Source organism: Pseudochaenichthys georgianus, chromosome 21 (genome assembly GCF_902827115.2).
Source record: "Pseudochaenichthys georgianus chromosome 21, fPseGeo1.2, whole genome shotgun sequence".
Taxonomy (NCBI): domain Eukaryota; kingdom Metazoa; phylum Chordata; class Actinopteri; order Perciformes; family Channichthyidae; genus Pseudochaenichthys; species Pseudochaenichthys georgianus.
The window spans coordinates 1996267-2008397 of record NC_047523.1 but is presented as its reverse complement, the minus strand read 5'-3'; the positions used below and the strand labels follow the sequence as shown (position 1 = coordinate 2008397).

Genomic DNA, 12131 nt, shown 5'->3' with positions numbered 1-12131 from the left:
TTACAACCTGGTTACGTTCCACCATTGCAAAATGGGAATTCTTGTCATTCCCCCCCGGTCTTAAGATTTTGTTCAGGACTGTATTGCGCTTTGTTTCGTTTTATTACGCTTTTAGTTTATTGATAAGCTGGCTTACTTGGCATATATGTAATACATGGTATCATGCCCATGCCACCTACCCCAACCAGTTAACCATACAACCTTAGGTTGGCTTGGAAAATAAAATGACAAACTAAATGTAATCATCATTAATTTCGGCTAAAGTTCTTTGAGAACGACTTTAGCATTTCTTGCTTACATTATCAAACTCATAGGGTTAACACAATTTGTTGAGTTGTATTGTTTACATATGTTTTATTGGTGGAGGTTGTATGGCTTATTAGAACTGTCGAACACCTTATAGTATCCTGATGATCTTCTCTGGTATTCACCATCTAAGATGTCCCTCCCTTCACAACGCTTGGAGCTCTGCAGCTAGATATTTCTCTGGGGTTGGGCTGTACCAACGCTTTTTTACTACAGAGAAAGTGACCTACATTGTCTAATCCTTACCTTCTCTCCAGGCTCAAACACTCACCAACAGAAGCCCGTCTGGCATATTAACCCGTTCTTCAGCTCTGACTCACCTGTGAGTCCGAAGCGTCCCTGTGGCTGCGGCCCTATGTCGGGCCACACTGTCTGCATGTCTGGCTTCTTCTTGAACCAGCCCATCTCCTTCCTCCTCTGTGCCAGCCCCCGCTGAAGGGGGGAGTCTGCCCAGCCAAACAGGAAAGCACTGGTGCCCTGGACCCTCTCTGTGAGACCCTGAGCCACAGCTGAGCCCCGCAACAGAACAAACAAGTGAGTTAAACAGCAAATGAAGCACACGGCATGACATGCCAACCATTTCCGAAAAACATGCGAGAGCAGACCGAGTGACGGACAGAACACACCTGAGGGCTGAGATGCAGCCAGAGGGAAATATGTGGACACATGGACTTCTCATAACGTGCAGGCATAAATAGACTGCATGTTAGTCAGATTCCAATCATTATTCTGTCACCACACAGAGTGCACACGTCAGGCATGCCGGCACACATGCTGGGTTACAGCTTATTATCAGTAAGACACATGGCTGCCAAGTCAGCTGGTAAACCGTGAAAGTAGTCAACAGCACGGGAAGATGTCACATCATCAGCCACTACACACTATGGATGAGCTCATTACAGTATACAGAACATACAGTATGACAGTACAAGATAAGCTGGATACAGTCCCCTCCAAAGCTATTAGAACAGCGAGGCCAATTGCTTTATTTTTGCTGTACACATCAAAAGATGAATATGAGACAAAAGGTCATTATTTCAGCTTTGGATTCCAGGTGTTTCCATCTAGATCTGTTAAACAACTGAGAAGATGGCACCTTTTGTTTAAACCCACCCATTTTTAAAGTGAGCAAAAGTATAAGAACAGAGACTTAAAATAAATGTAATAAACAAATCCGTTGCTTGCAATAACTGCATCAAGCCTGCGACCCATTGACATCGCCGAACGTTTGCATTGTTCTTTTGTGATGCTCTTCCAAGCTTTCACCGCAGCCTCTTTCAGCTGCTGTTTGTTTCGGGGTTCTCCCTTCAGTCTCCTCTCAGCAGGTAACATGCACGCTCAACAGGGCTGTCGTCTGGAGACTGACTTGGCCAGACCTTCCACTTCTTTCCCTGATGAACTCCTTGGTGCTTTTGGCAGTGTGTTTTGGGTCGTTGTCTTGCTGCAACTCCCGATCACTTTGGTTGCATCTCTCTTTAAATTGGCAGACAAAATGTCTCTGTAGACTTCTGAGTTCATTTGGCTGCTGCAATCACGTGTTGCATCATCAATGAAGATCAATGAGCCCGTCCAGAAGAAGCCATGCAAGCCCAGGCCATGACATCACCTCAGCCATGTTTCACAGATGAGATGTGCGTTTGGGATCATGAGCAGATCCTTTCTTTCTCCACACGTTGGCCTTTCCATCACTTTGGTAAAGGTTCATCTTTGACTCGTCAGTCCATACAACGTTGTGCCAGAACTGTTGAGCCTCATCTCTGAGCTTTTTGGCAAATTCAAATCTGGCCTTCCTATTCTTATTGTTAATGAGTGCTTTGCATCTTCTGGTGTCGCCTCTGTACTTTTGATCCCAAAGTCTTCTGCTGACGGTGGATTGTGATGCCTTCGCTCCTGCCCTCTGGAGGTTGTTGGTGATGTTTCTTTACAGTTCTCACAATGTTTCTGTCATCGACTGCTGATGTGTTCCTCGGCCTACCAGTTTGAAGTCTGATGCTCAGTACACCAGTGCTTTCTTTCTAAATGGTTGTACTGGCTACGGCCAATGTTTGTGCAACGGCTCTGATGGATTTTCCATCTTCTCTCAGTTTCAAAATGGCTTGCTTTTCTCCCGTAGGCAGCTCTCTCGTCTTCATGTTGGTTACACCGTTGTAACTGAAAATGCAGTCTGCACAGGCAAACCCCAAAGCTCAAACTGAGAGTAGACATGCAGTGCTATTTATTGTTTGAATAATCAGTGTAGCAGGACACACCTGGGCAACACAAACTCACCAAAAGGTGCTATCTTCTCAGTTGTTTAACAGATCTAAATGTAAATACCTGGATTTAAAAGCTGAAATACTGACCTTTTATCTCATATTCATCTTTTGATGTCAAACCTAATTGTTTTCAGTGTACAGCAAAAATAAAGCAATTGGCCTCCGGTGCCTTGCTCAAGAGCACAACGGCAGGGCAGGAGGTGAACTGGGACCTCTTCAAGTAGCAGTCCACACTCCATATTTAAGTCTGGTCGGGGACTTGAACCAATGACCCTACGGCTCACAGTCCAAGCCCCTACTTTTTCTTTTTTTTTTATCTTTTATTATCAAAAATAGACATTTAACATCTCATCAGAACTGCATAAAGCATTGCTCATAATACACACATTCAATATTTCATACCACTATCTTAAAGGTAGTGTGCCTTAACTTTTCCGTTCAAAGTTGAAGCACAAAGCTCCCTCCTCCTCCATCTCAACTAGCCTGCTACCATCCACAAAATCCTCGCAAAATGTGTCCTTTTCCACATGTATTCGCACAAGGTTAATGTCCCTGTGTACTGTCCTCTTCATTATCTGCCACACATCTGACATGTTACCCTCGAAATGGGCAATGTTCCTCCTTATTTGGACCGCACGCCTTGCATGGCTCAGAACATCATTTAAGAGATTCACATTGCATTCATCCTTCTTCTCTATCCCACCAAACAGCCACAGCTCCTTCCATTCCATTTCTCTCACACACCATTCATTCCAACATCTCCCAATGAACTCTTTCATCCTTCCAAAAAAACCACCAAGCGCTTTACATTCAACAAACTCATGCAAACACGTTTCAACCTGATCCTTACACACATCACACTCTCTCCCAACAGTTGCATCAACATGACTAATGATCAGGTTGTTAAACACCCTATTATGCCTCAACACAACATCTAAATGATCACATTCAATACTGTTCCACTTCATTTTCACATTCTCCCACATTCCCCTGCCAGTCATACCGCTCACAGCACTCGTCCACACCTTTTCTGATGCAGGTCTTCTAATCACATCCCCTTTTAACCATTTATACATCTTTTTTGTTTTCACATTTTCTATTTTTCCATTGACATCCTCTTTCCCCACATATAGATCAACCACACTCTCCTTTCCTTTAACACTCATTCTCAATCATTGTTAACCATTCACTCGGCATTCCTTCTTCGATTTCTCCCATCATTCGTTCAGCTGTCCCTAAATACATCACTCCATCTATTTCCCTAACCTCATCCACTATCACCTGTGCCCTCATACATCCTGGTACATACTCTAACACTACATCCTTGACCCTCCTCATCCACTATCACCTGTGCCCTCATAAAGCCTGGTACATACTCTAACACTACATCCTTGACCCTCCTAATCCACTATCACCTGTGCCCTCATAAAGCCTGGTACATACTCTAACACTACATCCTTGACCCTCCTCATCCACTATCACCTGTGCCCTCATAAAGCCTGGTACATACTCTAACACTACATCCTTGACCCTCCTCATCCACTATCACCTGTGCCCTCATAAAGCCTGGTACATACTCTAACACTACATCCTTGACCCTCCTAATCCACTATCACCTGTGCCCTCATAAAGCCTGGTACATACTCTAACACTACATCCTTGACCCTCCTAATCCACTATCACCTGTGCCCTCATAAAGCCTGGTACATACTCTAACACTACATCCTTGACCCTCCTAATCCCTGCTCTCCACATTGGCAGATTGAACAAGGAGCACTGCTCATGAGTGATCCTAGGGTTTAGGAAGATCGGCTGCTCCCACACCTGCTGCACATTCACACACTCATACCTGACATACTTCAAAAACTCGCCCCATGCACTCATTACCTCCCTTTGATAAGCACTCATACCATTCAACACCCCCTTTTTCAGCACCATAATAGCACTATCACCACATCCTTCCAATTTATTTATTTTTTCTTTTAAGAACATTTTCCATATCTGGTCCTCCTTATTTCCAATGTAGCGAACCATCATTTTAATTCTAATTGCTTTTATTTTCCTTCTTAAATTTATCAGCTTTAACCCTCCATCCCTACACTCATGTTCTAACACTTCTCTAGCTATCTTTACCCCCCTCCCACCCCATATAAACTCACTAACTATCTTATCCATTTCATTCACTACCCTATCCGGCACATCTAAAACTGTCATTATATAAAGTGCCCTACTCATAATTAACTCATTCACTACTACTATCTTCCCCCTCAACTTAAGCCCCCTCATCTTCCAACACCTCAACGTCTTCACTAAACCATTCACTAACTCTACATACTGTCTGTCCCTACCCTCCACATCTTTCATTCCCAAATTGATCCCCAACACCCTAAAATAATCCTTATTTTCTTTCAACCCTATATCACAACTCCTATCCCTCACCTGTCCTATATACATCATCTCTGACTTTTCTATATTCACCCTAGCTCCTGATGCCCTACCATACAACCTAACTGTCTTCAACACTTCCCTAACACTTTCCCTATCTCTAACTGTAATGGTGGTGTCATCCGCATACTGATAAACTAAACTAACCCCCCCTCCTGGCACCTCCACTCCTTTTATAAACCTGTTTTGCCTCAGCAGCGTCGCAAGGGGCTCGGCTGACAGCGCATATAGCTTTGCTGAGAGAGGGCATCCTTGCCGGACAGACCTCCCTAGCTTAAACACATTGGTTACCACCCCATTAATCTTAACGCAACTGACTGCACTACTATAAATCCTCCTTACCCACCCTATTAATCTGTTCCCAAACCCTGCCTTCTCTTACACTCTATACAAGAAACCATGACTAACCCTATCAAAAGCTTTATTTAAATCTAAACTAACTACTATCCCACCCTTACCCTCCTTCATGTGACTAATTGTGTCCCTAATACTACTAATAGTGTCACAAATATCTCTCCCTGGAATACTATACGCCTGTGTGCTCCCCACTACTGATTTTATAACCCTCTTAATTATATTTGCTAACACCCGTGCTAGCACCTTATAATCCGTGTTTAACATACTAAGTGGCCTATAGTTTTCTAACTTCTCCCTATTTCCTTTCTTAAACAATATACTAATTATCCCTGTTGATATGCCTGCCGGCAATTCGTCCCTCTCCTCCAAGCTCTTGTACAGTTTCAGGAGTATTGGTGCCAACCCCTCCCTAAACTCTACATAGAATTCAGACGTCAGACCATCTACCCCTGGACTCTTATTCCTACCGAACCCTGCTATAGCTAACTCCATCTCCCCTAATCCTATCTCCCCCTCGCACATGTCCCTACCTTCATCACTCATTCTAGCTTCCATACTATCTATCACCTGTTCTAAGCTCTCCCTATCAATCTCCTCAGCCTCAAATAACTCCCTATAAAATTCCTCAACTCTCTCAGCAATCCCTACAAAATCTGATATTATTTCTCCTCCCTTTCCTTCAACCCTCTCTATATTATTCTTTCTCTGCTTTACTTTCTCTTGCGCCAAAAAAAACCCTGTACTCTTCTCTCCCTCAACTGCATACCTAGCCCTACTTCTTATGATAGCACCTTTACACTTTCTCTTCTCTATCTCCCCCAACTCATCCTTCAACCGACTATACTCATCTAGATCTCTCCCTATTTCTATATCTACCTTTTTAGCTTCCACCTTTAACTCTTCCCTAACCCTTTTCTCTTTCTCCCCTTCTATTTTATTCCTATTTTTACAACAACCTATACTTATGCCTTTTATTTCATTTTTAAACCCCTCCCAACACACTCCCACATCTTCACCATTCAAACCTCCCCTTTTTGCCATACATTCTCTCACTTTAACCTGATACCCATCATCCTTCAGCAGACAGGCATTTAAGCACCACCCCCCCCCCCCCCCCTTCCCTTTCTCACTGTTCCAATGCAGAAACTCAATATGTTATGATCACTCATGGCAGTATTCCTATGTTCAATTCCGCCAATTTTCTCCCCTAAATTACTCCACACTAAATCTATTCTACTCTGTTTCAATATCCCTCCCACCACTTGATTCCTGGAAAACACCCGCTCCCTACTATTCCTTTCCCTCCACACATCCAACAGCCCATTTGTCCCCGTTATTGTTTTGAGTGCACCACGTGATGAATCACTATTAAAACCCATATTCACAGACACATCCAGCTTCGAACACCACACATTGAAATCACCTACAATCATACATTTCCCCACATTTATCCTTCAACCCTTCAAAAAACTCCCTCCTCCTCCTCGTCTCATTCGGTGCATAAACGCTTACTAAATTAAATGTTTCCCCCATACATTCAAACATTATCCCAACCATTCTCCCAACACCATCATCCTCACCTTTCCTTATATTCGTTACCACCCCTGTTTTAATTAATATTGCCACCCCTCTAGCACCCACACCCACCCCATTATTTACATCCATTTCTCCCATCCATTCTTTCCTTACATCCTCCACACACCTGTCATCCCAATGTGTCTCTTGCAAGCAGATAATGTCTGAGTCACATATCATTAAGGCCTGTTCTCTCCTGTCCTTGGACCTCAGCCCATTTCCATTGAAAGAGGAAATTGTCACCATTACAAGTGTTATTAAAGTTATTATTCTTTTCATTCTATTTATTTTTTGTCCAAACACTTTGCACCTTCTCCTGTCACTTTCACCCGTCTTCTCTCCACCGCTTTCTCCTTATCGGCTTTCCTCTTTGCATTCAGCCTGCTGGATTCTCTCCTCATCCCTCTTCTCTTTAACCCAGCTTTCACCTCACCAAAGATCTTCTCCTCTATGGGTCCTATCATCTTCACCTCCTCTTCCTCAGACTCGTTCTCATCGTCGTCTCCTCCCTCCTCCATGTCTGACACAACCGAGCTGACCTCCATTCCCTCAGCCGTCTGTCCTCCGCCTCCTTCTCCTTCTCCTCCTCTCCTTCCACCGACAGCTCCTCCTCCATCCTCAGGATCAGGTTCACCTTCAACGTCCGCTTCAGCCTCGGTATCAGTTTCTGCCCCCAGAATAACATCCATCACAGCCTCTAGTTCAGTCTCAGCCAAACCTTCACCACTCCTCGCAGTCTGTCCATCATCCGCAGCAGCCGGAACAGCAGTAGTATTGGCTTTGCTACTACACATCTTTCCTTCGTCTGCTTTCCCCTTCTTCCTCCTTTCGTCTCCTCCACCATCCATGGCAGCCGCGTCAGCTGCTCTCTTTGCAGCCGCCGCCACAAACCTTTCCTCGTTTATCCTGCTCCCAGCCTTATCACTTATATCCTCTTCTTCACTCTCTTCCTGACTTCCACCCTCCTCTTCCTCCATTCCATTCTCCGCTGTGTTTTCCGCCTGGGCACTTTCTCTCCCCCTTGCTCCGCTCGCCCCCTCCTCCCGAGTCACACAGTCCCGAGCATAGTGTCCCTGCTTGGCACATTTATGGCATCTAAACTCAGGGCATTCTTTGTATAAATGCCCTGGCCTTATGGACATCCTGCAGACCGGTACCTGCTTGTTGTGGATCACCCTGAAGTATTCCGGCCCCTCTAGAGTCTCGCACCTTGTGGAGTACGGAAGTGACTGCACTTCCTTATTAAATTCCACTCTCAGAAACCTCGTCCCATCAACCACATCAGTGCCAGGCCACATTCTTCTCTTAATTGCCGAGACAGGCAGAACCCCCCACATTGCCAATCTGCCTTTAATTGTGGTGTCCAATATATACGAAGGTATATTTAGGAATGACACCGTGAGTTCTTTTGCCATGCAGTCTCTGCCCCGCACCATAGCCCCATTGATTCTTATTCCATCCAACAGTTTATTTTTCCCTTTTTCTTCAGCCATTGTCACTTCATATAGCCCATCTCCCTTAACCCGACATCCCATCACAACCCCACATTCTTTCTTAACTCCTTTTAGCAGATCCAACACAGTTACCACTGCTTTTCCACCGTCAACCGCCACCACCACCGTCAGTTCCTTTTTATATTTCTCCTCCTCCACAATCAACTCAAACTCCTCTCTCACCTCCTTTTGTTTTCCTACTCCTGTTTTTCCCTTTTGTCCATTCGCATTTTCGTTGTCATTGTCCTTTCCTTTTTCATTCACATATGTCCCGTCCTTCTCCGCACTCTGCTGTAATGAGTCAATGTCCGTGATCCGTGACACAGTTGATAAATCCATTCCCGTTTTCTTTGCCAGTTTATCCATCCGATCAAAAAAACACACAGTTCGGGGGAAACCCCCAGCCAGCAAGGCTGTTTGGGGGGACTCGAAAAAGAAAAAAAACACAACTATAAGTTTGACGAAACAAAAGAAATCCACAAAACAAACAATTCACTTCTTTCCTCCTGAGACCAAAGTCACGCACGTCCTCTCCCAGTCCAAGCCCCTACTGACTGAGCCACTGCCGGACTCATGGCACTCTCCAGTGGAGTATTTTACGCCTTGGAACAAAACATGAAAATAATTTAAACTTGTGATAACCACAGATGTTATTTCAGGCATTTAACCAAAAACACACTACAGATGTAGCACCTCATTTCAGACTCCAGCTTACAGCTTCCTGCCTACGACCTGCCTAAGACCAGTATTGAGGAATGTTAAACCCTCCCACTATTTTCCAAGAGGGCGTTGCCAGATTTTCAATTTCAGGTTTTAACCAGGAGATGGCGCTAATATTCACAAATACAGAAAGACAAGTTTCATGGACTTTCAGTTGTGCTTTGAAGAGCATTTGAACACATCAATATTTTAGATCAACTAAAGTATATCTAATGCAGTAATTCAATAATATATAGTCTTCATATATTAAATAATCATAATAATAATGTAAATGTTTACATTACACTTCTTTATTTGTTATGCTCATACTTTTACCTTTACAATCGTTTGCTTTAATATGCAGTATATTTTTTGTATATGTTTGTGTTTGCTTCCTCCTGCTCCCTTTCGGACACATACTGTACGATTTATTATTATTATTAATATGAAGATATTATTAAGATAAGATGTTACTTTATTTATTGAACATTTTAGTTTAGAATGTGCTGTCCCACGGTAATTCAGAAGGCTCACAGGTCACATTCCGACCATTATTTAAAACAATAGGTGCTTTCACAGCGTCTACAGTTTGAGTTGTATAGAGGGAGCTCTGTGGCTGAATGGCCAGCGATTAGGTGTGGTGCATTTAGCATAGGTGATCAGAGCTAACTGCCTGCCGTCAGATTTCATTTAAAAAACAGGTCTGATTTTAAGACTATTTCTGCGCTCATAAAGAATGATAAGAATAAGAATAATGCGTATTGAACTGGTTTCATTCATTAGTGAGTTTATTTAACACTAGAACCGCCAATCGGGTGTGTTGTGTGATGTGTGTTGTGTGTGTGCAATGTAACTTTTTTTCAATAAAATATTAAAGTCTCCCAGTCCGTGACTTTTCCTGAAATTGTGTTATGTAGCACCCTATGTTGTTAAAAATTGCAATCTAATAGCGGGATTTGACGGTGTTAGGTAGGCCTATACAAAAACCTCTGGCGGTTCTAGTGTTAAGGTAATTAGGTACAGCAGAAGCCCTTTTTTATCAGTAACGAATTTAGCAGTTGAACATAAAAGTCAACTAACTGAGGGTAACTTGCAATGACAGTGTTGTGTCTAACTGTAAGCTTGTCACTCAGAGTAAACTACAGTTCATTTAGCTGCTGGAGAAGAAAGATCAGGGGAGAGAGATGTGGTTGATGGGCCATTCGGTGTGTAAACACACAGCTGAGAGCTGCCGTTTCATTCAGACTGTTTAAAAAACGGTAACGGACTATTTTTCTTAGCGGATGCATGTCAATTTAAATCAATAAAAACATTTTATAAATCCATAAAAGCATTTCAATTAATTTTGGGAGTCATGTTGTTACTTTGTTGAGAATGTGGCCATGTAATAAGCGGGATAATTTGCAGCGACTTGTTCCTTATGGGGAAAATAACACCCTTCATGCTGATCAAGATCCCTCCGCTACGCGTTGGGATCCTGATCTGCCGACGAGGCTCCATTAAAATATAAATATTTTTAGTGAATTACTGAGTTTAGTCCGTTACCGTTTTAATGAAGTTGAATACAGTATATATATGCATATTTGTCAGTGATGTCATGTAAATTGTGTGTGTGTGTGTGTGTGTGTGTGTGTGTGTGTGTGTGTGTGTGTGTGTGTGTGTGTGTGTGTGTGTGTGTGTGTGTGTGTGTGTGTGTGTGTGTGTGTGTGTGTGTGTGTGTGTGTGTGTGTGTGTGTGTGTGTGTGTGTGTGTGTGTAGAGGTGTGTGTGGTTAAAATACTTTCATGAAGTGAACAGGACAGTAGGCGACACGCCCGTTCTAAGCCGTGTCCCTCACTCCTCACATCCCAAGCTGCATCCCCAAAAAGTGTATTATGTTGTTACATCGTTTCAGATGTTATGTTTCAGTTGTGCTCTGTCTATGTTAAAAAGCCTCAGTCACCTTAATTCATGTAATAAAAACATCTCAGGTCAGTAACACTCAAAGCTATATGTGCAATACCATGTTCAGCTATGTTACTATTTATAATGTTATTGTTGTTACATCAGAAGATGTACATATTGGAATGATTTCTTAACTTACAGTAGGCTATTTTTTACAATGTATGTTGGAAGGATTTATTAAATTGCTATGAATATTGTCATTGCTGAAGGCTTTTAGAGAAGGGTGAATTATAAGCCTGAATTATATAAAATGTTATACCTAAAAACATAAAAGCCACAATAAATAAATCACAATTATTTTAGTTCTTTTTACCTCCCGTATTGCTTTCAACCCACCAGCTTTTATGGTGTTGTTGCGTCACTAACTGTAAGCTTGTCACTCATGCCCCTTTCACACCAGCGCCTTTTCAGCTCCGGCTCGGAGCTAGAGCCTGAAAAGCGCCGGGTTTTCCAGTTCACACCGGAGCTGCGCCGGCTCTTAGCTCCGGAATCCGCTTCATTTCCAGCTCCAAAAAATTGTCGGTCCAGAGGCAAGAGCTTTGGAGCTAAGAGGTGACGTCGCTTACGCCTCTCTTACGTCGAGGCGTGCAGGAAACTAAACCCACCTCCCATGGGTCGACTGCTATGCCTGCCTACAAGCAGTAGTGCCTATAAACACACTTTATAAAGTCAGGCAACACTAACCAGGCTTCGTGTTTGTTTATTTGTGCCTTACTTCGACCATCCGTTCACTGTTATCGATCATTGTGGAGAGAGGCAGACGTGTTGTTTTGTTGCAGCTATCGGATGCAAGTAGTCAGTTTAGCTTCGGTTGCTATGCCAACATCACCCGTTTTATACCAGAGAAACTTTCATAACAGCGATGTGATGCCAAACAGTGTCAATTCAGACTGACACACATTCACTTAGGCTAAGGGGAACTGGGGATATGCATCAGCTGCTTGTGTGAGTCGGACAGTGAATACTTTAGAGCGGCCGCTGCAGTGTGAGCTAACCGGGAGCTAACGGGAGAATAAACTCCTGTGAAAGAGCAGCCAGCACTGCAGCGGTCGGTAAAT

The 12131-nt window shown here is 43.3% G+C and overlaps 1 protein-coding gene across 1 annotated transcript in view; it reads right to left on the bottom strand.

Moving 5' to 3' along the window:
- The window catches only part of ftcdnl1 (formiminotransferase cyclodeaminase N-terminal like 1), a 47272-nt gene that overhangs the window by 28652 nt on the left and 6489 nt on the right, over positions 1-12131 (bottom strand). Inside the window, 1 exon segment of the mRNA XM_034110221.2 lies at positions 627-815. Within this exon segment, the coding sequence (XP_033966112.2) occupies positions 627-815 (189 nt within the window).